Consider the following 27617-nt stretch of genomic DNA (forward strand, 5'->3'; position numbering starts at 1 on the left):
TCTGAGAAACAGTGCGTATCGGGTTAGGTTGTTAGAAAGTTAATGGCTGGGGGAAAGAGATCCTCCTCAACCCTCGCTTCGGGAGAGTTTCTGGATTCCCTGAAGTAAAATAACGCAAATATCCAAAAAGAAAGAGCCCGGACGGACGTTTAAGTCAACAACTATCTCGCTAACACACGTATTGTGAACATAAGTATGCAGGATGCAGTAGCCGGGACGGCAATGCTGACGGACGGCTTCGAGGACGAGATTGACTCGGTGACTCCTCGCTCCCCAGTGGCAGGGATGGGGGTAGGAGCGACACCAGGAGGAGTCGGACTTGGGGGCATTGGGATTGGTGTAGGTGGAAAGAAAGTACGTTTGTACGGCGAACCAGGCGGGCCTGCTGCAGAAAGACTGGATTTCAAACTAGCGGCTGCGGCCGTCCTCTCCTCGGGTCCAGGATCCGGCAGCGACGAAGACGAGGTTTCAGAGGTAGCTACGCTAAGCTAAGCTAGTTAGCTCAGCCTAACCAGGGAGCTAGGCAACATTCCTCTCCTAGCGGGCTGGCTGCTAGCTAGTGAATTAGCTCGCAGTTGGCAACCACCCCCTCCCAGGCCGCTGAAATTACGTAAAATAAGCCAGCACTTGAGGCTGATAACACTTCCTGGCAGGTCATATAGTCATGGAGGGTTATAATGTCGACAATGTTTGATGAGACACGGGCAGTTGTTGACGCTGAGCGGTTGAAATGTTTTATTTATGCAGCACAGGCTGTGACTGCGGCCTAGTTCGGGTGGAAGCGAACACGGCCTCGCTCGGTGCTGTCGTCTCGCAACACCCATCACAAGTTTTGCAGCTCTTCTTCCAGCAAGCTTTCCAGCCACGGCAAATGGAAGATGCCCGTCAACCCCGCGGACGGACACGGGCTAGCTTACGAACTGTAGTTGTGGTGCAATTACGTCACTTTACCAAACATGTAAATTCACTCCAAATCGATCCTCTGCTAACTTTTTGATTAAGGCTATTTCCTCGCGGAGTTATACTTGGATTTGTCGACAGTCGTTGTTGACAAATAAAACCAGTTCGGTTATTTTCATCCTTCGTCTGTGGCGTTCAGAGAGCCACCACCACTGTGTCAACTTGATTTGCCTTGTCACTATTGAGAGCAGCTAGAGTTCGTGTTGAGAGGTGTCCAACTTTTCATGTGCTGGTAGTCATACACAGAGACAGGTGTGATGGCATGTACTCCTCAAGTCAAACATACACCTGACATGTTCTGTATTCAGATGGATGCATTGATAAAACAGCGCCTCTGCAAAAAACATTATCTCTTTAGATGTAAATGTTAGGAATTCTCCTTAATGGCGATTTTAACTAAACCGTTTTACTGTGCTTCTTGTGAAGCTGAGCTATCTGTTTTTAAGACTTCTCAGCCAGACTGTTATCATGTTATTAAGTTTACCATATCGTATGACTGCAGAAGACGAAAGAATGAGACTTGTCACACTGCCAGATCGAAAAAACCATTAGTACCAAACCTATCAAAGGTCTCAGCTTCATGTTATTTTCATGGTATTGTTATCACTACGGTCATTTTAATTGGTGATGCAGTATTTATTTACTACAAGTCAACACTTTCATTAAGGAGTAATGGGCGTGGAGATAACTGGTACTGCTGAGTAATACACATTACCTGTTGATCAGTCTCTATTCAGCTAAACTCACATCTTACCAAAGGGCAATCTGTCTCAATCACGCCACAGACATGACAGTGAGACATGTATGGATGTGTCAGCTGATGCAAATGTCAACATACCCTGTCCATTTCTGTGTGAGCATCAGCTGTGTAGCACAGGGGAGGACAATTCCAGGTTGGACAATAAACATCTCAGGCAATTTAATTGAATCAAATAACAAATGTATGGCCTCTGTGTTGTGTTGCTTCATTCATCAAGCCGACCATGCAAGCCTGAAAGGAAGCGTTTGTTGTGGTGTTTTTACTCCAATGGAGAACCCGCTGCACCAGGCAGTAGCTAAAATCTGAGCCCCAGGATTAAGCAGATGCCATTCTAGGCCTTTCCAGCTCTCTGGATACCAACACCCTGGGAACTGTAGTTCATTAATAGTGAAGTCTGATGTCCATTGTTGATTCTAAAGGCCACAGCAGAACTACATCCCCCATGAGTTGTTTTGCTCTCTGTTCCTATCATATAGCGGAATTCCTCCACACTGCTGACTCTCTCCCAACATTTGCTGCCCTGACCAGGCCCTGAAAGCCTGCTACAGGTTATGGATGGACATAGATATTGATGGCTTCTTTCTCAAACTTTGTCAAAGATTGTTTGCAAACTACTGAGCTAGAGTAATTTAATCTGAATCTAAAATGTATTTAAAATCCTAACCTCACTCTAGGCTCATGACTTAAGTTAGATCTTATGTCTAATAATAAGTTCAATTCAACAAAGTCTCTTTATTGAGTGAAGAACTTATTGGAGTCTCTAATATATTGGTGTTGTTTCTGCCCTAAGTATGGCTCAATACACCTTAGTGTCAGTAGGTTGCCTCCTTGAGTACAAAACCAAAATGCTGTTTTTCTTCCCTTCTATACAGTTTGATGAAGGGATCTGAGTAGTCTTATTCTAGCTTTGTAGAGTCTACGGTTGCTTCTGTACTGACCACTACTCAGCCCTACCTGAGATTTATTTCACCTATGTACAAAAGTATGTCTACTGCAGACTATCTGTGGGTACTTTACAACTTGGAAGTTTCCATAAAAACATTGTTCTTATAACTCAAACATAAGGATGCTCCACAGCCTTAATTGTAATACTAGAACTGATCTATTTGCAAACCCTAAAGTAACATAATCGTGTTATAATCAGTATGTTTTTTTATTTAGCATGAAAACAGTATTTGGTTTGTGTATTCCTTGCTTACACGAACAATGTTAGTATATAGGGGTGAAAAACAGCCCTACAGTTTAAATAGAATTAGATGAAAGGCAAGTTACTTTTTCTGTAACATGTTTAACTTTAATCAGGCGGAAACATTAATTATGACTTTATAGTGTAAAAACAACAGCTCTATTCCTGCATTTGTTGTTCACTGGCTTGGGTTTTTCTATTTTAAATTTCTATCGGAGAGGCTGTAATGTAGGATAGCCGACAGGGCCAAAGCTCAGGTATGAAAGTGTGCTGCTGTACTTGGGCAGCTGACTCTCAGCTGAATCCCTCCATGTGTGCAGGGTTTTAATTCCTGGCCATAGTACTTCCCGTGCTTTGACTCTTATCCCCATGCTCCTTTTTTCTCTCCCTTTGTTGAAAAAAACTGAAAATAAACAAGGGTGGCATGCCTGATCTTCTGATAGATGGTGTATTATTGTGTGTATAATATAGGGTCACTTCTGAACTGAGTAATGGGATGAATTAAAAGAGTAAGAATTCACATTAACCAATTGATTCAACACTTTCTAATGTGTTACCTTTTTGTTACATGTCACCAAAAGTAATCAAGACTTTCTGTTAAGTAGAGCTTTCAATCAGAAATTAACATGAAAACAGCCATCAAGAGGCAGATGATGATTCCTTTACCCCCCCTTGTATCTCTTCCAGGTGGAGTCATTCATTCTGGACCAGGAGGACCTGGATAACCCCATCATGAAGACAGCGTCAGAGTTGCTTTTATCCAGCGCCACAGATGGAGTAGATTTGAGGACTGTTGATCCAGAGACACAAGCCCGACTCGAAGCTCTACTGGAAGCCGCAGGTATGACTGCCTCGTCTGTGTACTTAATTCAGCTTAAGACTTGACACAGTTCACTTGTATTTGACCAGCACCTCACTGGCCACACCTATCATGCTGCAACCAGCCACAGTTTGTGTTTTAACATTCACTAACTCTGACCAAGTAAAACCATATGTCTGCTTGAGCTTTTCCTCCTATCCCTTTCAAATCCCAACAGAAGGTGAGCTCTTTAGCCCTTAGGCCGAAAACAAAAATAAAACAAGTGGACCCCCAGGTTCTGCAAGTGTCGTATCAGCACATGTTTTGAAAGTGATTGGGGTAAATTAGTTTGATTACAACTGGTAATCTAAGAAGTGTAAGAAGGTCTGTGTAGATTAATTCATTAGGGCTGTGTCCTGGCCTCGTTTGGGCTTATGAACATTACCAGGCAGATTAACGCTGCAACGCACTTGAGCCTCCACAGCAAGCAGTGAGCCCGTGCTGAACAGCTAATGGCTAATCTCATTCTATTCCCCTTTCTCTCTGACAAGTCTGAACAGAAGAGGTGGCAAAGATCTTACACAGCTTGTGTATTGATAAGAAAAACCATAGCTTTTATTGTTCCCTTATATGTGTTTGTGAGGTGTCTTATGGAGGTTGTCATATAGTATCAGCAAAGAAGCAGAGTTGGTTTGGACTTAAAAACAGCCTTGCTTTATTCCCTGATAGCTTCCATGTTGTGAACTGGTTTTTGAAAAGAATAATAACAACCAAGTTTGTTTAATGTAATGGTTTTTCTTTCATATATGTATTCAAGTTTTTCGTTGTATTTCAGCCCCCGAAAATGTAGGGATGGTGAAAGGACTACCATGCTAGTATTTTTGCCACTTCATAGTTATTGTGTAATTTCTTGATTTTAAACAAAGCCAAAATAACATAGAACTATGATTTACCTGCTCACTTGTAGTTGCTGATTAGCAATTTAACCTAAGGGAGATGAATATCAGATGAGATTTGGTGCCAGGAGATACTGGTTATAAAAACTCTATGAATAACATCACTTTGACAAATTGACCTATTGAGCTCAAAAACGTGTTTACTTTTGTAAGCAATGTGACTGTGAATGCCAAGTAAACCTGAACACAAGCAGTGCGACATTTAAGACTAGTCATACATGGATTATTAATGAAAGCCTTTGATACCGCTAACTATACTTGGTTGACCTTGGACTACTTTCTTGACTATGGGCTGTTTTGTGAGTAGAACCATAAAAAGAATTGAATATGTCTTCAACATGGACAACAAAAAGCTTGATTCTGAAAGGGAAAAACAATTACTGAGTATAGTCTTAGATATAACACTGATGGTGCTTCCTACACTTCAGCTGTTGTACAGATGGTGGTTCAGTTGTACTATTACAGGACTTTAATGGTCAATGTTGTTTAATGTAGAAATGTGTTCATTACTGTGGTAGAAATGAAGTCGTCATACTGGGCTACATGATAGTGGGAGGCCAGGTAGCATATGTGTGAAAATAGACTTTCCAAACAAGTACTTAGCAAGGTCCTGCTTCCATCACAGTGTTTGTCCTCTGCTGAACTCCACCACTTGCCTCTGCATTGTAAGCGTCAGTATGCTGTGCATTTAAAAAAAAAGGAATGAGAAAATTGCATCAAGTTTTGATCCACCGCCAGGAGAGCAATATGCTGATTGACAGTCACTCCCCAGTCCAACACTTCAGCTTGTGACCCCTTAACACGAAAACACACACAAACAAACATACTTATTATAAATAACTTTTCTGTCCTTTAAAACATCTTCCGTTTTAAAGCCTCAAGGGTACAAAGAAAGCAGCCCTGGAGAGCGTTACTGAATGTAAACAAAACTGTTTACAGTAATTATTCCACAGAGTGCTCCAAGAGCTCAAACCTTGCATTTCTTTAAGGGATACTTTGTTGCTCTTTTGGGAAATTAAATTCACGTTGGCTTGTTTTTATGATGCAGCTGCTCGTAGAAAGGTAAATCTTTTTTTCTTTGTGTCACTCTAGGATTAGTAAGATGCCAGTCACAACCTTTAGTTAGGTGCTTTCTCAGGTTGCACCCCTATCAGGCAGGCCTTAACTTTTCACACTGATTTAACTTCCTGGTTAAATGACGCCATACAATGATGCAAGAGGCGCTTGAATTCACACTGCAGGGTTAGTTTATTCAAATACATAGACCAGGAAAACATTGACACTTCAAAGTAGTGTTCTTTTCTGGCACAAATGCATTAGGGAATAGGTATCATTCAAAAACAATACTAAAGGATAAGACAACTATATATTTTTTTCAATATTATTTTATTGTTTTCATTTTGAGTGCAAAACACTCACAAAAATGTTTTAACTTCCCTTTAACCCCCCACCCCCACATATCTTCACTTAAGACAGAGCATAAATAAGAAAGAAAAACAAGCAAAAGAGTGGGAAAAAAAATAAAAAAAACATTGGCCAAAAAGAGATAATGTGTTCATACAACTGCAAATTCCATGTGTATCTTTTAAAAATAAATAATAACATTTTATAGAGGGATAAGCAGCCTGTTAACTTCATGATATAGTTAAAAAGAAGACATGATGAAATAAAAGATAATAATAGAGAAGACAGAAAAGTCTATATACACACACATACGTATATATACACATAAGACAACTGTTTTAAATGAAATCAAGCACGAGTTACAATATAAATTAAAAGATTTATGTATCACAAACTATCATTTTCATCTAACTTAACTGTATTTTTTTTTACCAATAAAGTGTCATCAGTCTAAGATCTCTTGCAAAGGGAGACTTCGTTAGTACAGCAGAATGGGTAACACAGAAAAGGGCAGCATAGCAGAAATATAGTACAGTTAGGGGTTCAGTGACAAACTAGTAACATCTGCTTGGAGGACAAAGAAGAAGTGTTGTTGTTGTTGAGGGCAAAAGTATTTGTATTGATAAATAGTAAAAACTGGACAAATAGAGGATCATACTCCTCATGCATCACATGAGCTTCTTGTCCTCTAAGGACACGTTGCGTCACTGAAAGCAGGGGAGTGTTTCAATCGAGAATCTGACCGCTAGATATTTCACAGTATTCCCATTTCTATACACGGAACCTTTAAAAGATAAGCTAGCTACCATGTCATCCATCGCACAGCATGTCTTTAGTGCACAGAAACAAGTAAGCAGGGTTTATTTATTCCTGTACAGATGTTTTACATCAGCATGAAAAGTAACTAATGATTATATTTAAAAACACAAACTGCAGCCAGGCCATGTTGCTACATCTTACCTTAAATGCAAAAAGTGATCACTAACCACTTACATGTCGCAAATCTGCAAAAGCAACTCACTTAAAGTTCTGCATTCGCCATGCCTCTATTCTCATACTTTGAACTCCGCAGCGGTGTTATATTGGTGTTCCAGTGTGTGATTTCGCATTGTGCTGAGACGTCCCCGCAGCATGAGAGGACTGGCATGTAAACAGACAGCAGGAGCCCCACATACACAGACACTCAGACGTGCACACAAACACAGCGCTGTTCTACCCTGCTGGCTCCGGCACGACACATGCCATCGTCTTTCACCCCCATCGTGCCTGTTACTACCCCCAGTGGTGGATCAGAGGTGGAACGACTGCGCCTCTGTGCGTTACACACTGCAGACGAGGTGGAATAACGGGTGTAAAGATCCTGCTTTGATCTGACAATATGTAGAGAGATGTTTCAGAATCACAGGTGAATTCCTGGGATTCTGAAGAGGCCCCTCACCAGTAGAAGCTTAAATAAAACCTTTTTCAGGTAAAGTCTTTTTGTGGGAAAGAAAGATTGACCTGATGAGGATAGCTCGTAATACAGAAACTGTCAGTACATGTATTGAAAGCTCTGTCTAAAACAAATACGGATGATATTACTCTAAACAAACATAAGAACTGATGTGAATCATTTTTAAACTGCTGTGCTTTGCATCACAATCTGATTTCATAATTATCATATTTTCTTTCATATCTGCTCAATTGCCAGATAGGCCATGCAGTGACTTGGTTGCAGAATGATATTGTTATTAAATACATGTGATTGCTACAGGGAAAAGATGTCAAAAGGCAACAAATTCCCTCATTGAACTTCTCTTTTAGCATACAGTCTACTTAACTCCTGCCTGAGTATCTGGATATATCAGTTGTACTTTAAATATATTGCTGTCAGTTCTTAGTGTACCTTCACTTTGTGAAGACACCTACTGTTAAATCTGGTTGTTCACATAAGTTACACTTACAAGAATATAAGTCAAAGTCTTAGTGGCCGTATGAATTTAGATTCCTGGCCTTACACTTTATTTTAGCACAACTATTTAGGAGCTTGTGTTGTCTGTGTCAACATGAGATTTGTGGGGAGCTACCCAGGAGAAGGTGCTTACGGGTAAACACGCCGTGCATCCCTTTAACTCTGGATTTCAATTGGTGCAAAGCAGTGCTGTAGCAAGGCGAGTCATGTCTCAGTCATGAGATTGAGAACATTTTATCTGTACATTGAAGAGTTAAAGGTGACATAAGGGCTGCAGGAAAAAATAGTATGCAATTTACTTCCCTCATGCAATATAGGCTGTAGTGCGATATGAAAAGACAGGAATTTAAACCAGATAATTACAGTGTGGTTTTATTTACATGAAAATAGTTCTAATGATCTCATTATTTTGATCAGTAAACCTACTTTCTGCTTACAAATCAAATCCCACTTCTATTTTCACTTCACTGTGTCCAGCCCTCTGACAGCCTGAAGATGTAGACAGACAAGAGGAGGAGAGAACAGGTGGAGCCACACGTTTCTCATTAAACTCAACTTGTAAAATCAATCGATCAGTTATTTCAACAATGTTTATTTATGGTATGTTCAATCTGAGTCAACAGCTCCTTGATAGTCTCCTCTGATAATATGAAAACTCACCGTCTTCCTCTGCATGTGATTTGCACTGCACTGCACTGCACTACACTACACTACAATACACTACACTACACTGCACTGCACTGCACTGCACATGTACTGCACATGTACTGCACATGTACCAGGACGAGTGGGGAAACACTGCTTTAAAATCTATCAATGATATCTTAACTATTGCGGGGGTATCTGTGATGTGTGTTTACATGTTACAGTCATGTGACACTATCCCTGCACAGTGGTTGGCTCTCTTTGTATTTAAGTGAGGAGCTGCATTGAAGTGATATCAGATTGACGTTTATTGTAGATTACTCATGGATAGTGAGAAACTGGTGACCGCATTAGGTGTTTCAGGTCATATGACATCATGCACATATGCAACATGTATGTCCTTTGACGTGATGGTGAAACGATATATCCTTCAGCCCTTGGTGGCATTCAGATTTGCTGCCAGTATGCCATTGATGACCTCATTTTAAAAAGAAGATGCATTTTGTCTCTATTTCTTGGCTCGTTAGTCATTCCCCACTTCAGAAAGTCTCATAGATTGACAACTTCATTTCTCGGCGTCAAAATAACAGATGACAGCTGCTTTTGTTGAGATTTTCTAAGAGGTTTAATGTTGACTTCTTTGCAGTTTTGAGCTGGCTGCTCTCAAAAACACTAACTAAAATTTTAATTGGTAACTTGGATACAAATGTTTATTCGGATTGAATCATGTGCTGGTGGTACAGTGGGTGTGGGCGGCTGAGTGGCTAGTTTCAGTCAAAAGAAAAATATGTTCTAGTTCTCCAAGTCCCAGCCTTGACCTCGGTGAGAGCTCAATGTCCATTTAGCTCACTGACGAGAATCAACCGAAGTAAAGCAGGTTCATTTCTGTAATTGTTGCAGGAGTGGCTCATGTTTCAGGTTTAGGACATGCCTTATAGAAGATGTTATAAAAACCTGTCACCTTCAGTCAGTGTTTTTGTTCTGAGGTGTTCACAGTGTTTAATAAACCCTGACATATGTTCAGTCTGTTTTGTTTCAGTGTGCGCTTTGCCTCTTCTCTGAGATAAACATAATACAGTAAAACATTAATGATCAACTTCCTCGACCTCTTGCTTCCCTCTGCCTCTGGGACCATTGCGAAATCCTTGTCTGAGATCCGCTCTAAGTTTAGCTCGAGTCACAGGCCTAGTGGTGAAAACACAGGAGGACCACAAAGACTGGAGCTCACTTCTGTCTGGCTAATGGCAAGGGTGAGACTAAGGCAGAGCAGAAATCCAAATAAAACACCTCCCCTCTTCACATTTGGCTCTTTTTACAAATGCTCCTTTGCTGCCACACTAAACACAAACACTTAAATGGTTTCAATGTTTGGGAAATGCTCCTTGGTCTGTCTTCTGAAAGAGATCTTTCAATGTAGGTCAATAGCAAAAGCTGCTTGTTTCCTTCTGCTTGCTCTTCCCTCTTGTTTCCCTCTTTGGCGTCTCATCTCTTTAAAGAATAAAAAAACATACACAAACACATTTTTTTCTCTTTTGGCATTTTGTTTTTCTCCCAGCTGTGCTTTTCTTTCTTGCTGACCACTGTCTCCAGTGTGTATTCTCTCACATTCACTGCCTCTTACCCATCTATAATTCACTCAGGATAAGACTCTTTTGTCTTTTACCATTAACAGCCTAAACCTTTGTCTACAAGCCTATAGAACTAACTTTGAACTATCACTGTATTCATTCTGGGGCTGGTCACAGATCAGTTTTACAAGGCCATGTTGTTGTTATTATTGTAGGAGGCCCAGTCATTGACAACAGGATAAGAAATGAGAATCATAGATGGTGTAGTGAAAAAGATTTTCAGCCATATTAACCAATGCTTGTGTGTGTTTTCTGTGTGTGTGTGTGTTTTCTCTCTGTCTGTGTCTGTGTCTGTGTGTCTGTGTGTGTCTGTGTCTGTGTGTGTGTGTGTGTGTGTTTCTTTTTCCTCTGTGTATGCTGCTACTAACCCTGGATTGGATTGGCTGGACTGGACTTGCTTCTTCATCTGGTCTGGTTTGGTTGTGCTCCCCTGTGGTTTGCCTTGCCCTATGCACCTCTGCCCTTTTGGTGTCCGGCAGGCATCGGTAAACTGTCCACTGCCGATGGTAAAGCTTTTGCAGACCCCGAGGTGCTACGACGACTGACGTCATCCGTGAGTTGCGCCCTGGATGAAGCCGCCGCAGCCCTGACCCGCATGAGAGCTGAAAACACACTCAACGCCGGCCAAGCCGACAAGTATGTATCTCGTCCATACCAACAGCTCGTCCTCCGCACAGTTTCTTAGTACTATCATTCTCTTTTGAATTAAACCTACGTTAAACACACAGTATGTTTGCATGTGTGCGTGTGTGTTTGCTCCTTGGGAGTGATTGTGGGGCGTGTTTGTGTTGACCTGTCACAGAAGCAGTAATTGTAGCAGTCTGGTTATTTTCAGCCGTAGTTTAGCAGAGGCGTGCTCAGATGGGGATGTCAACGCTGTGCGCAAACTGCTGGATGAGGGAAGAAGCGTCAACGAACACACAGAGGAAGGGGAGAGCCTGCTGTGCCTCGCCTGCTCGGCCGGCTACTATGAACTTGCACAGGTGTGTAGGCAGAAATGTGGGATAGGATGTCTTTTTGAATTGATGTGCTTGACATTGCAGTGTGTTATACTCTGAGTTGTAAACCTTCTGCAAAGATAATATCGTTAAGTCATCATTTGTAGGTTGTTATGGGAAGTTTTTTATGCCCACAAGTTCAATTTGAACTTAATCTTATACACCGTTTCAGGTTTTGTTGGCCATGCACGCAAATGTGGAGGACCGGGGTATCAAGGGGGACATAACGCCACTCATGGCTGCCGCCAGCGGAGGTTATGTGGACATCGTCAAACTGCTTCTGGTACACGGAGCAGATGTCAACGCACAATCATCTACAGGTAAAAATTACCGTTCACTTCTCTACAGTTGTGATAATTCCTTTTAACTCGTTGTCTCTCCGTCAGGTTAACTTCTCCTCTCGTCTCTCAGGTAACACAGCTCTGACGTACGCATGTGCCGGTGGCTTCGTGGATGTCGTGAAGGTGCTGCTGAAAGAGGGTGCTAACATTGAGGACCACAACGAAAACGGACACACACCTCTAATGGAGGCGGCCAGTGCAGGTCACGTAGAGGTGGCCAGGGTACTCCTGGAGTATGGCGCTGGAATCAACACACACTCCAACGAGTTCAAGGAGAGCGCTCTCACACTCGCGTGCTACAAAGGTCAGGACTCTAAAATCGTGTCTGTTCTTGTCGGTCACCTTATTTACCAGATTCTCTTTCAATCATACCCTCTTCCTGTTTTTTAATCAGTGATACAAGGCTCAGGGATTCTTCTGTTTGTCTCCTGCAGGTCACTTGGATATGGTGCGGTTTTTGTTGGAGGCTGGAGCAGATCAGGAACATAAAACAGATGAGATGCATACAGCACTGATGGAGGCATGCATGGTGAGCATCAGAGCCAAACCTAATGCTTTCCTGTCAGAACCCATTCTCACTGCTCAAATGTCACTGGAGGACACTTGGTATTGAAGAGCGGTTTCTGTCTGGTCAACGTCTAAACTTAATCTCAAAGGCAGAAACAGTACTTTAGACGCAACATCTTCAGTTTGACCATTTGTAATTTTTAGATTAATTTAATTATGAAAAATGTGATTGTGTTATTGTGCCAATATATCTTAATTGATTGCCAGGGGAGTACACAAGCTACCCAGCAATATGTGAATAAACTGATAAGATTTATGTGACTAAATTAAAGAGAGCTCAAGTATTATTGGCTGCAATATTGAAGAGATTGACACTAAAATATCAGAAATAACAATTAAATTACGTAAAAGATCACTGGAACTGGGCCATTCAGTATAACAAATGAAGTATTTGTTCCACTAAAAGTACAGTTTGATGTTTTTGTACTTTTCCTTTAGTTGTTTTTTTACAGTGCAAAACTTGTGAGGCTATTTCTGCACTATGGTTACTACTTCCCTCCTCTCATAATCAAATCTCAAAATGCTCCAAAAACTTAATCTACATTTTTTTCCTATCTTGTCACATTTTAACATCTCTTGAATCCGGAGTGTTATCACTTCCAGGTGATAACGGGCTAACTTGTACAGACGTACTTGACTGCAGGCTGCACATGTGTTAAAGCAGTCACAGCAGGGTCATATCTGTTCTTCTGATCAGAGTCAGAGTTGCGCCTACATGGGCAGCTCCTCAGCGACTTGTTCTTTATTTCAAATACTTTCAAGCAGAATTTTTTTATTATGGCTTTAATCTCTGAGTATGATCTGTTTTTGATTAGTGGTTTGTTTCTGTGTATCTTTTTAATGATGGCTTTAACCAGCTTCGTTGTCACCAAGGTCCAGACCCCAGCAGGTGTATTTAGATTAGAAAAGGTACTATTAATCTGTTCAATATGGACTAAGTCATTTTTTGCTCAGAGTGATCAGCAGCAACAGAGCTTTTCTCTCTCTCTGTCTCTCTTTCCCTCTCTTTTTTAAGTTACCATAGTTACAGGTAGGCTATGTGTCACACTCAAACTTCCTTGCAACCCCCCCCTTTTTATCAAAATAAGGATTATGTTTAGAAGAACAAATAAGATCACCTCTGCAGGTGCTGAGCTGTATGACAGTATGTGTTACAGGAACTAATCACATTATGAGTCATGATTAAGTTGAAAATTAAACCATTTACTCCAGTCATGCTATATAAAACTATAAATGTACTGTGCATAGGTTACTTGTATGCAGCTTATAGCGATCATGTACATTTTAAGTGGTCTAAAGAAAAACTCTTCATTTCCAGTGACCTTAAATTGTATGCTAATTGTCATTTATTATATATTAATGCGAGTGTAGAAGGGGGAGAGGGATTTGACTGCCTTTTGTCCACTGCAATCACATGCCTGATTGATTCATTCACAGTTAACAGGATTTCTTTTTTTGTAATTCAGTTTTATAACAACGTGTTCAAAAGTGAACCATGAAGAACCCACATATTTGTTCAGGTGCTTATCTCTACATTCTCTGTGTGTCTCGCTGTCCCAGGACGGCCATGTGGAGGTGGCACGGCTGCTGTTGGACAGTGGCGCGCAGGTCAACATGCCAGCCGATTCCTTCGAGTCGCCCCTCACCCTCGCAGCCTGTGGAGGACACGTGGAGCTGGCAGCCTTGCTCATAGAGAGAGGAGCCAACTTGGAGGAGGTTTGTAAAGAGGCAGAAGCTTCAGTACCAACATGAGACTGAAAATAAAAAACAGGATTGGATGCAGTTTCTGTTCTTTCTTCCTGAAGCTGTGCCTATAAATATAAATGATTTGGCAAATGTTGATTTCACGTTTACAGCAGTATAGAATAGACCTAATCTCTTTGCTTCTGATTAGAGTCAGAAGTCTAAAACAGTTGAAGTGTGACCTTGGATATGAAAGTGTTTATAATAAGGGGATTGCATTTTTTTTTATTTACCTGATATTTTTAAAATCAATTTCCTCAGTTAATTTAAAAAAAGAAACACATGCAAAAAAGAGCAAAAATATATATTATTTTGAATTTCACTGCTGTTGTTCGTGCCTTAATTAAAAAAAACACACTCAGCTGGCAGTGAGGAAGCAGACTTGATCACTGAATATTCGGCAACATGACATTGCTTCAGGTTTTTCTTATTACCCCTTTTTTTTATGAGCTGTTGACTAAAGTGTCTATCAACCATTTTTTCATTTTCCAACCTGATTGAGAGTATGGAGATATAAAAGACAAGCTGAGCTCTACACCACAGAAGCTGTCTTGCAGTGAGTCATACTTGCCCTTCTGTTTTCTTATGAGCTGGTGTGTCTGTTTGTATCCAGGTCAATGATGAGGGCTACACCCCTCTGATGGAAGCAGCTAGAGAAGGCCACGAGGAGATGGTAGCACTGCTGCTGGCACAAGGTAAGAAAGCTCCACTCCTACAGCTGGGAAATGGAAACTTAATGCAAGATGCCATTCCAGTGAATAGTGCTGCATTGTTTGGATTTGTTTGGCCATGATCATTCCTCCCTCTCTTTATATTTGTTTTTGTTTTTCAGAAATAAGATAATCAAGAGTAATCTGTGAAATGATAATGGCTTACATTTTTCTTTAACCATGCTATGTTTTGAACTAAATAACAAATGAGTCACTGATCACAAACTGTTCTTGCTCCGTTGTCAAGGTGCTAACATCAATGCCCAGACAGAGGAGACCCAAGAGACGGCTCTGACTCTAGCCTGCTGCGGAGGCTTCCTGGAAGTGGCTGACTTTCTCATCAAAGCAGGGGCAGACATTGAGTTGGGATGTTCCACACCTCTAATGGAGGCTGCACAGGAGGGCCATCTGGAGTTGGTCAAGTACCTTCTGGCTGCAGGTGAGCCTTGAAAGACAGCCAAGAGCTGCAGATACAGGTGGCAATAATTCAGCCTCAATGCTTATAATCCCTAATCTCGGTTTTGTCATTCAGGAGCAAACGTTCACGCCACCACAGCAACGGGAGACACAGCCCTGACATATGCGTGTGAAAACGGACACACTGATGTGGCGGATGTGCTGCTGCAGGCTGGAGCCAACTTGGTAATCCAAATCCTTTATTTTTTCACTTATGATTGGTCCTTTGTTTTATGAAGATTAGAATAACAGTAGAATCCGAAAAGATGTAGAATAAAGTCAAAAGTCTTCCTGTACAGATGTTGCACCGTTGAATTAAATACACTGAGAAGTCAAGGTTGGGCCTTTTAGAAATATTATAGCTGTTAATTATTGTGCCAGATTTTCTGGATGTGCATAGTTGATGCATCTCCTTTTGACCTGTTGCAGTAAAACAACTTCATCTAACACATCTTCACCTTTGTCTTCCAGGAACACGAGTCTGAGGGAGGGCGGACGCCCTTAATGAAGGCAGCAAGGGCAGGACATCTCTGTACAGTGCAGTTTCTTATCAGCAAAGGTGAGTTGTTTACCAGTTGTAGAGTTTTTTATGATCTGTTTTACCCAAATCTACTTGGAGGTGGAAAGATTAAAATTGAACTCCTTTGTGTATACAGGACAACATTGTAAGGGTTTCATTTGAAAGGCAGTTTTGAAAACAATTGATCAGTTTGTAAAAGTTGAAGGATGATTTGAATTTGAAAAGATCAAAAGTCTTCATAAAAGTATTTACAAAGTTAGATTTTAATTACTTCAACAGTATGATTGTGAGGTTTTTCACTCATGAGCTGATCAGTAAAAATCTTATCTTTGCTCTCTTTCTTGATAAATGAGTTCAATTGATCGCTTATGGGGTTTTTTGTCAGACCTGAGGAATTTGGAGGTGTGGAAACAGTAATACGAGTTCTATCTCATATTTTGAGGGTTTTTGAATTAACATACTTCTACATTGTCCTCTTGTCTAGGTGCTAATGTGAACAGAGCTACTGCCAACAATGATCACACAGTGGTGTCTCTGGCCTGTGCTGGAGGACATCTGGCTGTGGTGGAACTGCTGCTGGCACATGGGGCGGATCCCACACACAGACTCAAAGTAATGCACACACTCACTCACTCACCCACACTGGATTTAGATAAGACCAGTTAGAATGATAATGCCGGCCCATACGTGTGTAATAAAGCACATCATTAAATCAATGTTTGTTTTCTCTTTGTAGGATGGTTCAACCATGTTGATAGAAGCTGCTAAAGGTGGCCACACCAATGTGGTTTCCTACCTGTTGGACTATCCCAACAACATCCTGTCTGTCCCAGCCCCTGACCTCTCCCAGCTCACACCCCCCTCGCAAGATGCCTCTCAGGTATGCAGAAGAATAAGAACCATGTTTTATTGATTCTCCCAAATCTGTTTTTGATACTTTTTATTGATATTATTAATACTAACATGTCCCCTGCTGGCACAGGTTCCTCGTGTCCCATTCCAAGCTCTCGCCATGGTAGTGCCCCCTCAGGAGCCCGACCGAGCCCCATCAAACATCGCCACACCCCCACCCGTCTCCAGCAAAGGTATTCAATTCTACAAGTCTTACCACTCAGTGAGATTTCTCTCCATGCAAAGTTGAAGACTAACACAACTCTCTCTGTTGTTTCAATCCAGGCGTTTCCAAACAGAGACAGGCAGCCCTTCAGCCCGGTGTCCCCAGCTCAGTCGGTCGGGGGCCTGAAGCGGAGCCCCTGCCGCCCTTCCACTTGTGCCAGCCTCTAGAGTGCATTGTGGAAGAGACGGAGGGAAAGCTGAACGAGCTGGGACAGAGAATCAGTGCTATCGAGAAGGCTCAGCTTCAGTCGTTAGAGCTCATTCAGGGGGAGCCGCTCACCAAAGACAAGATTGAGGAGCTGAAGAAGAGCCGAGAGGAGCAGGTAAAGTTCTGATGAGATTTGGAATTGTCATTCAATGGGTTAAGATGGGTCGAACCTGCAACAGTAATCCACACTTTAATGTTGTTCAGCTTGTATGGCAATGCATGTATTAGTAGTGGTAAACAAGGATGTGGCTGTTGTCCACCTAGGTGCAGAAGAAGAAGAAAATCTTGAAGGAGCTGCAGAAAGTGGAGCGCCAGCTGCAGCTGAAAACACAGCAACAGTTCACCAAAGAGTACATGGAGGCGAAGGGTTTAAAGGAGGAGCAGGAGGCCGGACAAAGCCAGGGTCCTGGTCCAGGACCTGGAAGTACGGCAGCTGCTCCAGGACCCCTTCCCGCCCCACCAGGTGCCCTCTTACACACTGGCTCTGACACAGATGAGGAGGCCAACAGAGATGGCAAACAGGAGGAGCAGCCGGGGGACGACGGGGACGAGGTCAGTATATCTTATTATATATTTTTTTACATTGCTGGCTCTTATTCCTCTGACTGTGCTTGTTAATTAGTAAGATATTTGACCTGTTTGTTTGTTTGTTTGTTTGTTTTTAGGAAGATGAAGATGAAGATGAGGATGAGGGTTCAGAGGAAGAAGCAGATGGAGAAGAGGATGACTACCCCAAGCTTCCTCAGGTTGGCACAATCCTCTACAGAGAGCCACAGCCACCACAGCAGCCTCCTCTACCCCCTTCACCACAGGCACAACCCCAGCCCCCTCCCCCGCCTCTTCAGGCTGCCTTCGTCCCCATCCAACCCCTTCCGGACTACAACCCCGCTGACTACCCGGGCAGCACCAGCCCAGAGCTGCAGAGGGTACTGGTGGGGCAGCAGATGCTGGGCCAACAGCAGCAGGGTCAACAGCTGGCTGGGTTAGGCCCAGGAATGATACCTCAGCAGGCTCCAGATGGGCTCATGGTCGCCACACCTGCACAGACGCTCACAGACACGCTGGATGACATCATGGCAGGCAAGTTTCTTTAACTTTTTTTTTACTTAAGATTGTTGTGGAAACATTGGAATGTAAATGTGTGCTAAATCCTGGAAGTACTGTCCTTGTAACTTTCTTTTTCTTTTCTATTGCAGCTGTGAGCAGCCGTGTGCCCATGCTGAACACTACAACCTCACCCACTCCCCTCTCCCAGCCTCCCACACAGATGCCCGCAAACATTGCCTCACCCCCTTCGGTTCTGCCCCTTTATCCCTCAGTCGACATCGATGCACATGTAAGATATTGTGAAAATTTGACAGTAAAGACATCTAAAAATATAGAGTTGTGTGGAGAACGTCCTCGACCCTGTTAAAATATGTTTTTTTCACCACAGACGGAGAGCAACCATGACACAGCGCTGACACTGGCATGTGCAGGAGGACATGAGGAGTTGGTGTCTGTCCTAATCGCACGGGGAGCCAACATTGAGCATCGGGACAAAAAAGGTATGAAACCAAGACAATAGGTTGGGCCCATAAAATTATTATTTATGGTTTCATTAAAAGGGTTCTATTTCATAGGTGGTTGGTGTAATAAGCTTTGAGAATAAAAACCTCATATTCTTTTTTTCTCCATAGGCTTCACTCCTCTGATCCTGGCTGCCACAGCTGGTCATGTCGGAGTAGTGGAAGTTCTCCTGGACAAAGGTGGCGACATTGAGGCTCAGTCAGAGAGAACCAAAGACACACCTCTGTCCCTGGCCTGCTCTGGGGGACGCCAGGAGGTAAACACATTGTCTGTGACTAAACCTAACATTTCTGTTAAACCTATTCACAACTATAACTGTGCTGTTTGTTTGTGATTGTCAGGTGGTTGAGCTGCTTCTGCTCCGGGGAGCCAATAAGGAACATCGTAATGTTTCCGACTACACGCCTCTTAGCTTGGCTGCTTCTGGGGGTTACGTCAACATCATCAAGATACTCCTCAACGCTGGAGCTGAAATTAACTCCAGGTAAGGGACAAGGGCCAAAGTATTCAGCTCTGATTTTTGTAATGTACCAATACAAGTTTCATTTGTAGGATAAAATCTTCTCAACAGTCTTAGATGGTGTTACTTGAAATGTTACTTTGTGGTACAGCTGCACCTAATAGTAACAGCAAATGTTTGCCTCTGTTTTTTAAAATCAACAAAATAAGGAAAAAACTTTGAAAGCAGTGACTAAAGTATTAGCCACCAAGACAAGTTGTACACTTGTAAAAGTGACGATCAATGTTGTGTTGCTGAATATTTCCAAAGCAAAGCCAAATCTTCATTCCTCTGTGTAATGCCATTTTGTGCACAAATAGTGTGTTATTAAGTTTTTCTGAACCTGTTTATTCACCAACCATCTGTTATGTTTGTGTCACCAGGACCGGCAGTAAGCTGGGAATCTCTCCTCTGATGCTAGCAGCCATGAATGGTCATGTCCCTGCAGTGAAGCTGTTGCTTGATATGGGCTCAGACATCAACGCCCAGATTGAGACCAACAGAAACACAGCTCTGACCCTGGCCTGCTTCCAGGGGCGGGCTGAGGTCGTCAGTCTGCTGCTGGATCGCAAGGCCAATGTGGAGCATCGGGCTAAGGTAAGGGGTGTAGACCAAAATCACCGAGATACACAGGCTGTTGTCCTAAAACCTACTGAATTATTTTGTCAAACACAACATTACACTGACTGAGCCTGTCACCTCTTTCAGACTGGCCTTACTCCTCTGATGGAGGCAGCTTCAGGAGGTTATGCAGAGGTGGGCCGAGTGCTGCTGGACAAAGGTGCCGATGTCAACGCTCCCCCTGTTCCCTCATCCCGTGACACCGCCCTCACCATTGCTGCAGACAAGGGCCACTACAAGTTTTGTGAGCTGCTTATCAACAGGTGAGTGCGATTCTGTTGTTCTGTGGTCATGGTCTATTTATGCAGAAGGTAATCCTCTGTGACTTCCTTCGTTAAATGTATTAGCTGTTATAGTTGAGCAGTGGTTTATTCCTGCAGCTGAGGTTTATTAGGTGGCTTTTCAAGTACAGTCTAGTCCTCACATCATTTTTTCATTCTTTCATGCTGTAGAAGATTAATCACGTTTTTACTTTGGTGATATGACTCCGGTGTCATGTCATCTTCTGATTTAGCTGTTACCAATCAGTACTCACCAATCTTCCTACTTTCTTTGGTGCGTTGCCTTTGTATGAATCCTCAAGCTGAAACGTTTACTTGTTTTTGCAGAGGTGCCCATATCGATGTACGAAACAAGAAAGGGAACACTCCTCTCTGGCTGGCTGCAAACGGCGGTCATTTTGATGTGGTCCAGCTCTTGGTGCATGCTAGTGCTGATGTGGATGCAGCCGATAACCGCAAGATCACCCCACTCATGGCTGCTTTTCGCAAGGTGAAGAATGAACTGAAACACAACATGTCAGTTTGTAATGCTACATTTTGGAAAAGCTTCGACTTACTAACATTTACTTACCATTCCAGGGTCATGTGAAGGTGGTGCAGTATCTTGTGAAGGAAGTCAACCAATTCCCATCAGATATCGAGTGCATGAGATATATCGCCACCATCGCTGACAAGGTAGGTGTTGAATATGTTTTCAGTGTTTTGTCTGCTTCATCTACTGAAGCTGACAGAGCTGATGAAACATACATTAGCAGAGCTCTAACTCCAGTTGTTTCCTGTTTTTGCAGGAGCTGTTGAAGAAGTGCCACCAGTGCATGGAGACCATCGTCAAAGCCAAAGACCAGCAGGCAGCCGAGGCTAACAAAAACGCTAGCATTCTCCTGAAAGAGCTAGACTTGGAGAAGGTAATGACAGACCCTATCTCTGTGCTTTGAATGCACTGGATGAGCGTGAATGTAATCTGAAATGTCCTTGTGTTGTCCAACAGTCTCGGGAGGAGAGCAAAAAGCAGGCCCTGGCTGCTAAACGTGAGAAGCGTAAGGAGAAACGCAAGAAGAAGAAGGAGGAGCAGAAGAGGAAGCAGGAGGAAGAGGAGGGACAGAAAACCAAGGAGGGCATCTCTGATATGCTTGAGCTGAAGGAGGATTCAGCTGATGGTAAATTTTAATCGGCTTTTAATGGAAGTTAAGACTGTTGAGTTGTAATTTTCTCATACCTTCAGATCTGATTTACTGTTTTGTGTGTTTAAATCTTTTGTCTGACTTTGTCCCATCCCTTCCTCAGAATCAGAGGTTCCAATTGAGCCCCCCAGTGCAACCACCACCACCACCATAGGTATATCTGCAACCTCCACCACTTTCACTACAGCTTTTGGAAAGAAGCGAGCGAGTGTGGCCACTACCCCGAGCACCAATCGCAAGAACAAAAAGAACAAGACCAAGGACTCACCTAACGAACCCATCATACTACAGGACCCACAGGTGAGCACTTCTGCTTTTGTCTTCTTTTATCACTGTATATTGTGTAGATTGTATTATCAAGACTGACCTGACCTGATCTGTATGCTATTCCTCCCTCTAGGTTGCACTAGCACAGCACAAGGCTGACAAGAACAAGATCCATGGTGAGCCCCGGGGTGGGGGTGGGGGAGTGACAGGTGGCAACAGCGATTCTGACCCCTTGGATAGCACCGACTGTGCCAGTGAGAGCAGCAGCAGTGGCGGCAAGAGTCAGGAGCTCAACTACCTCCCTGACCTCACCTCCTCAGCCTCATCCTCCTCCTCCTCTTCCTCCTCTTCCTCCTCTTCCGCCCCCTCCTCAGGAGCGGCCCAGGCCCTCCTGCGCGGCCCGGAGAAGAGACACTGTCCTCAGCCGCCGATCGACGGCAAGTTGGACAACAAGGTCACGGTCTCGATCTCCAAACCAACGCAAAAGTGAGTTTCTGATGTAACAAAGTACATTCATCTTCATCATAACATTCAGCCTCTGTATGTGTGAGTAGCTGCTCATCTAGGGGAGAACACGTTTTGTTAAATTGCACTTACATCCTCATATTGACCTCTTGGCAAAACGCCCGAGTGTCCACCAAAATGTTCAGTAGCAGTTTGTCCCTTCATTATCATCATTTATATTAAAGCTAAGCTCCACTTGTTTCGTCACAGAGCTCCAGACACAAACGACTCCACCTCCAACTCCCTGCCCTCTCCATTCAAGACCATGGCTCTGCCTGTCACCTCACCTAACAGTAAACTCAGCCTCACAAGCCCCAAGAGAGGCCAGAAGAGAGAAGAAGGTTGGAAGGAGGTGGTTAGAAGGTCGGTGGTTCATTTGATTCTATCTGACTACACTAGAAACATTTTTAGGAGTCAAGTTTTATTTTGTGCACTGCCATTTAGAAGAAAATGATGGTTCCTAAAAAATACTGTTGAGAAGGTCTTTGTTTTATAGGAACAGTTCACAAAAATCAATTCCGTTCTCACCTAGACGAGTGATTAAAGTAGTTTCACTCACCTGTTTTTACAGATCAAAGAAGCTGTCGGTGCCGGCGTCTGTTGTGTCTCGGATCATGGGCCGAGGAGGCTGCAACATCACAGCCATCCAGGACGTGACAGGAGCTCACATTGACGTAGACAAACAGAAGGACAAGAACGGGGAGAGGATGATCACGATCAGGTAAAACTAATGCCCTCTAGTGGATTGTTAACACGAATGCAGCTGATGGATGCTTAAAGCATCTAACACCCTCATAGATGATGCCAGTTGTTTTGCTGTCTCTCAGTTTGGGGCAGGTTAAATACAGGGATGCAAAACTTTTTATCTTCTTTACTTTTCTGCAAAATATGGGGTGTCAACTTCACCACTGTATGAAAACCTTATACACTAACACTGCATAAAAGAAGCATGGATATGTATGAAGTCATTTTTGTACAAGAAAAGTCAGCCGTTCTTCGCCTGTAACGTCTAGCAACAAAAATCAAGATAAAATAACACAAACAGTGTCTACAAATATTGACCTCTATATGCACAGCTGAGATTTGAGTCAAATCGAGATCAGGCCAACCGGATTCTTCTTACTCTGGTGCAGCAAATGTAAATGTTAAATTCTAAAGATCAGAAAAGGGATCACAATCGCACTTTATCACTAAAACAGACCACTATTGGGTCTCTTCTTATTGTCTATAGCAAAAGATTTTAGTCCTAACAAATTATTATTTTTGTTTCAGAGGGGGCACTGAGTCAACAAGGTATGCAGTCCAGTTGATCAATGCTCTCATCCAGGATCCAGCCAAAGAGCTTGAAGATCTGATCCCCCGAAACCACATCAGAGCCCCAGGCTCCAAAACCACCTCAGCGTCCTTCCCCAGCACCACAGGTGTCACCAGCGGTTCAGCCACAGGGCCAAAGGCCCTTAGCTCCTTGGTCACTTCCACAGGCGTCTCGTTCCAGCCCTCTTCATCCTCATCTTCATCCGCCTCTCAGGCTGGGGGAAAGATTGGAAAGGGGCTATCATCAAACGTCAGACAGCCTTTCCCTGTGTCATTACCCCTGGCGTATGCCCACCCTCAGCTGGCTCTCCTGGCTGCTCAGACCATGCACCAGATCAGACACCCTCGTCTGCCCATGGCACAGTTTGGAGGCACGTTCTCTCCTGCTGCCAGCACATGGGGACCCTTTCCTGTGCGTCCTGTGAGTCCCGGTAGTGCTAACAGCTCCCCCAAACACAATGGAGGAACCAACAGCACCGCGGGCCAGGCCAGACCCAACTCCACTCACAGTGAGCACAGCAACACAGCCAGCTCAGGAGCCTCAGTCAAAACCACCAACACAACCACCACCAGTGCTCCTAACACATCTACAGCTGCAGCCTCGCCTCATACCCCCAACCCCACCCCATACAACCCCCAGCCCAGCATCCCCACCCCCTCCTCTGTAAGGAAACAGCTCTTCGCCCCTGATCCCAAGCCTGCTGGCATCACCCCTGTGTCTGTTGCTGCCACTTCTGCTTGTGGCAGCAATGCAGTACGAGGCACAGGTTCTCCTGCACATCACAGCTCCACTACAACCACCATGAACACCCCTCTGCAGCCAGTTGGACCCATCTCTCAGCCCCCTATCCAGCCTTCCAAAACAGAGCCCAGTGCCGTGTCTCTCCCTGGAAAAGACAAGCCCTCTCTGCCTCTAGAGAATCAGCCTGTTTCCGTCAGTGAGAGCATCAACTCTGCGGTGTTCACTGCTCCCGCCATGGCTTTACCTCCCAAGCCAGAGCCCCGGCAGCAGTTACCTCCCCCTCCCTCCTCTGTACCATCTTCAGAGGCTCCACCAGCCCTCCTCAACCCCCAGCACAGCTCCCACCTCCCCTCGGCACCTCCTCCAGTCCTCTCACACAATGTTGCACACCCCAACAACACCGTACCCCACTTCTCAGCCCCTGCACCCAGAGTCTCCCATCGTATGCAGCCACCAGGGCCTTACTACTCCCTTCCTGAGCAACAGCAGCAACAACAGTCGCAACAACAGCAGCAGCAACAACAATCTGTGTTTGTGCCCTTCACTGCTCAGCAAGAACCCTCAAAACAGACCCAAAATCAGACGTCTCAGCCCACAAGTTTGCCTCCCCAAGCCCAGACCCAAAATCAAGGTCAGGCTCCAGGCTCCCTCCAGGTCTCTGCTAACCTGGGGATGATTAACGGCTCGCAGATGCAGCATGTGGCCAATGCAGGCAAGCCTCAGCAGATGCAACCAAACTTTGGTCCTGCAGGCCTTTTCAACTTCAGCAGCATCTTTGACAACAACAACCAGGTGGGTACAGGTTTAGATCTTTAAAATAACAAGCCCAGTTTAACAAAGGTCAAATGATACAGAGGTCATGTTTCTATTTTTGCTCTCGTCAAATCGGTCACGCACCCAATAACTCATTTTATTGTTTTCCACTGCAGGTTGGAAACAATCAGGTGTGGGGTGCCTGCCATCTGCCAGCCCGATCACCTCCAGAGCAGTCGTACTCGGCGCCACCAGCCTACATGAGCATGGGCCAGATGGAGAATATGATGCCTCCACCACCTCCAGACAGCTCCAAAGCCCCTGGCTACCGCTCTGCCTCACAGAGGATGGTCAACAGCCCCATCGGTATGACAGGTTTATCTTAGTTTACACATTATCATAGTATCAGCATGTCTTTTCTTATTAAGAGTCTGTTAAAGAGAAACAGTGTGAATATAACAGCCTTAAAACACGGCTAGAGACAGCATAGTACAAGAAAAAATAAGGTTAAATGCTCCCGAACTTTGCAAATTGTACCGGAGATGGTGTTGCATCAGCTGCAGCCATATCAAGTTTTTCTATCCAGTCACTTACCAGTAGCAGTTTTGCTTGCGTCATGCTGAGCAGAGATAGTAAGGATGATAGACTTCTTGCTTCTTGGCAGTTCAACTCAGGAAAACAATGATATGTTCACACACAGCATGAATACATGACATCACCAACTAACTAACAACTATTAAAATCTTTCTGCAACTAATTTTTCATCTATTTTTGTTGACTTCATTAACAAATCATTGCACTCCTGTTGAAGATTTTGGATACACTTTGTCTTCACATGAACACAATAATGACCTCTGTCTTGCTTTGTGTGCACTCACAGCATTGACCAGCTATGCCACCAGTATCTCTGGCAGCCCTGTGTATCTGCACGGTCATACAGCAGTTGGCACACCCTCATTCAGCAGACAGCACTTTTCCCCTCATCCATGGAGTGCATCCACATCAGGTATGAGGGCCACACTTCCTGTTCTTTTTGTTTATATCTCTCAAGCCTTAAATTATATTTTTGGACTTTCTGAAAATAAATTTTGAACCTTATACTTCTGTAACCCTTTTAAGTTCATGAATGAAAATGTATCCGAGTTATCCTCTTTTAAAAAAGTCACTAAATGGATGTTCTTACAAATACCAGACCTGCCAGTAACAATTTCCTCTTGTTTCCTCTCCTCCAGGTGAATCTCCTGTCCCGCCTCCCTCTACGGTGTCATCCTCTGCCCTTTCCACCTCAGCTGTGGCTCCTCCTCCCCAGCCGAAACCTGGCAGCTCCTCGCAGCAGGACCGCAAGGTTCCTCCACCAATCGGCACGGAGCGGCTGGCTAGGATCAGGCAGACGGGTTCTGTCAACCCACCCCTCCTCACCACCAGCTACACGGCATCTGTTGGACAGGGAGGCATTTGGTCATTTGGGGTTGGCAGTGCTTCGGGTAAGAGCAGATTTTTAATTTGTGTTTTGCTTTCCTCTTTGGTTGTTGAATTTAAGACAACAGAACATTTAAAATGGTCCCTGTATTGTGACAAAACCATATAAATGTTTGAATCTGGACACCTGTTAACCCTATTGCTAACCCCCAGCATGTCTTGGTACAGAGGCCATGTCTGGTTGGTCCCAGCCCCTGATGAGCAGCCACATGATGCACCCTCAGCTACAGGCAGAGCAGTCCTTCTCTCAGCACCAGCCCATGGAGCAGGATGATACAGGCATCTCAAACCCTGCTAATAACTACCACCAGCCACAGCATCTGCCCAACAGTTACATGGATTTCCCAAAGGTAAAACAAAGCCATATCTATTTAAAATGGCTGAACTTCTTCTCTGTTTTGTAAATGTTTTTTACTGATGAAATCATACTGTCTATTTAGGGAATGCCCATGTCGATGTATGGTGGAACCATGCTGCCCCCTCATCCTCCTATGGCTGAGGGGCCTGGGGGACCGATGTACAACGGTTTGCACACTGGTGACCCTGCATGGAGCCCCATCATCAAAGTGGTCCCAAACAATGCAGATAACTCTGATCCACAACAACAGGTAAATTACAATTGCTGGTTAAATGTGCAGACTTAAACTTTCAGGCTTGTATTTCTGCTTTTACATCAAATTAAAGTACTGTATCTGACTAACTTATACTTCTTTTCGGTCTTCTGACTCTTCAGGTGTGGCCTGGTACCTGGGCACCTCATGTGGGCAATGTGCACCTGAACCACGTCAACTAGAAAGCGTCCACAGCAATCAAACGCACACAGCATGACCCACAGCGCAAACATGAAATACCAACTGACGAACATGACCGAATAAGACAAACGAAAAAAAAAAGAAAAACGTACAACATGTTAACTTTAGTGACCTGAGAGTGCAGAGCAGAGGTTGAAGAAATGGAAGTTGTCTTGACGCCATTCTTTGATGTGCCTATCTCAAACAAGGAAAGAGGAATTAGGGGGAGAGCTGTTATCAGTGTCCCGATGATGCAAACAAACATGCGCGATCACCTGTTTAACAGGATCCATTCTCTGCGTAGTTTAGCGATTTTGACTTAAAACCACATACACCGTTCTTGGGCTGGAGGGGGCTCAACATGAAGTAGCTATTTAAACTTGGCCCAGAACTAGATGATGATTACCTAAAGAGAAAGAGAAATCAGAACCTTTTAGAGTGGTAAATACATGTATAATTGTTTACATACTAAAAAGGGTTAAAATGAGAGTAAATTTCATGTCGTATAGTGGCTCTACTTTATGTAGCCTGTATTAATGTGAAATATTTACCTTAATATTCAATAAAAAGATTGAAAAGTATGTGTGCGTTTTTATGAACAATTACTTGAATTTTTTCATGTTTCAACTTCACACATCCATACCTGATCCAGACCTATGTTTTCTTTG

The 27617-nt window shown here is 43.6% G+C and overlaps 1 protein-coding gene across 10 annotated transcripts; it reads left to right on the forward strand.

Moving 5' to 3' along the window:
- ankhd1 (ankyrin repeat and KH domain containing 1) lies at positions 1-27162 on the forward strand. 10 transcript variants are annotated; one of them, XM_034690015.1, is made up of 39 exons: positions 1-474; positions 3594-3747; positions 10769-10925; positions 11110-11272; positions 11460-11607; positions 11699-11932; positions 12063-12157; positions 13750-13911; positions 14552-14633; positions 14896-15087; positions 15181-15290; positions 15576-15663; positions 16109-16236; positions 16361-16504; positions 16607-16709; positions 16801-17063; positions 17213-17500; positions 17614-18028; positions 18145-18284; positions 18384-18495; positions 18628-18773; positions 18859-19001; positions 19400-19613; positions 19725-19900; positions 20246-20408; positions 20498-20593; positions 20707-20823; positions 20907-21075; positions 21203-21399; positions 21500-21852; positions 22081-22233; positions 22442-22591; positions 23143-24718; positions 24856-25045; positions 25560-25685; positions 25912-26163; positions 26312-26508; positions 26599-26766; positions 26892-27162. In XM_034690015.1, the coding sequence occupies exons 1-39, from the start codon at positions 196-198 to the stop codon at positions 26949-26951; spliced, it is 8103 nt and encodes a 2700-aa protein (XP_034545906.1). In that variant the 5' UTR covers positions 1-195; the 3' UTR covers positions 26952-27162. The 10 variants fall into 10 exon arrangements, with proteins under 10 accessions (XP_034545906.1, XP_034545908.1, XP_034545907.1 ...); XM_034690017.1 differs by having other exon boundaries at positions 17219-17500; XM_034690016.1 differs by having other exon boundaries at positions 13756-13911; positions 26892-27036.
- Positions 27163-27617: the final 455 nt, after the last annotated feature.

The sequence above is a fragment of the Notolabrus celidotus genome, chromosome 8 (genome assembly GCF_009762535.1).
Source record: "Notolabrus celidotus isolate fNotCel1 chromosome 8, fNotCel1.pri, whole genome shotgun sequence".
Lineage (NCBI taxonomy): Eukaryota > Metazoa > Chordata > Actinopteri > Labriformes > Labridae > Notolabrus > Notolabrus celidotus.

Bases quoted from the DNA above. Each gene is read 5' to 3' on its own strand.
- ankhd1 (XM_034690015.1), top strand. From the start codon at position 196: ATGCAGGATGCAGTAGCCGGGACGGCAATGCTGACGGACGGCTTCGAG. The intron at 11,608-11,698 runs GTAAAAATTACC...CTCGTCTCTCAG, and splicing joins CAACGCACAATCATCTACAG to GTAACACAGCTCTGACGTAC. The intron at 20,409-20,497 runs GTGAAGAATGAA...TTACCATTCCAG, and splicing joins TCATGGCTGCTTTTCGCAAG to GGTCATGTGAAGGTGGTGCA.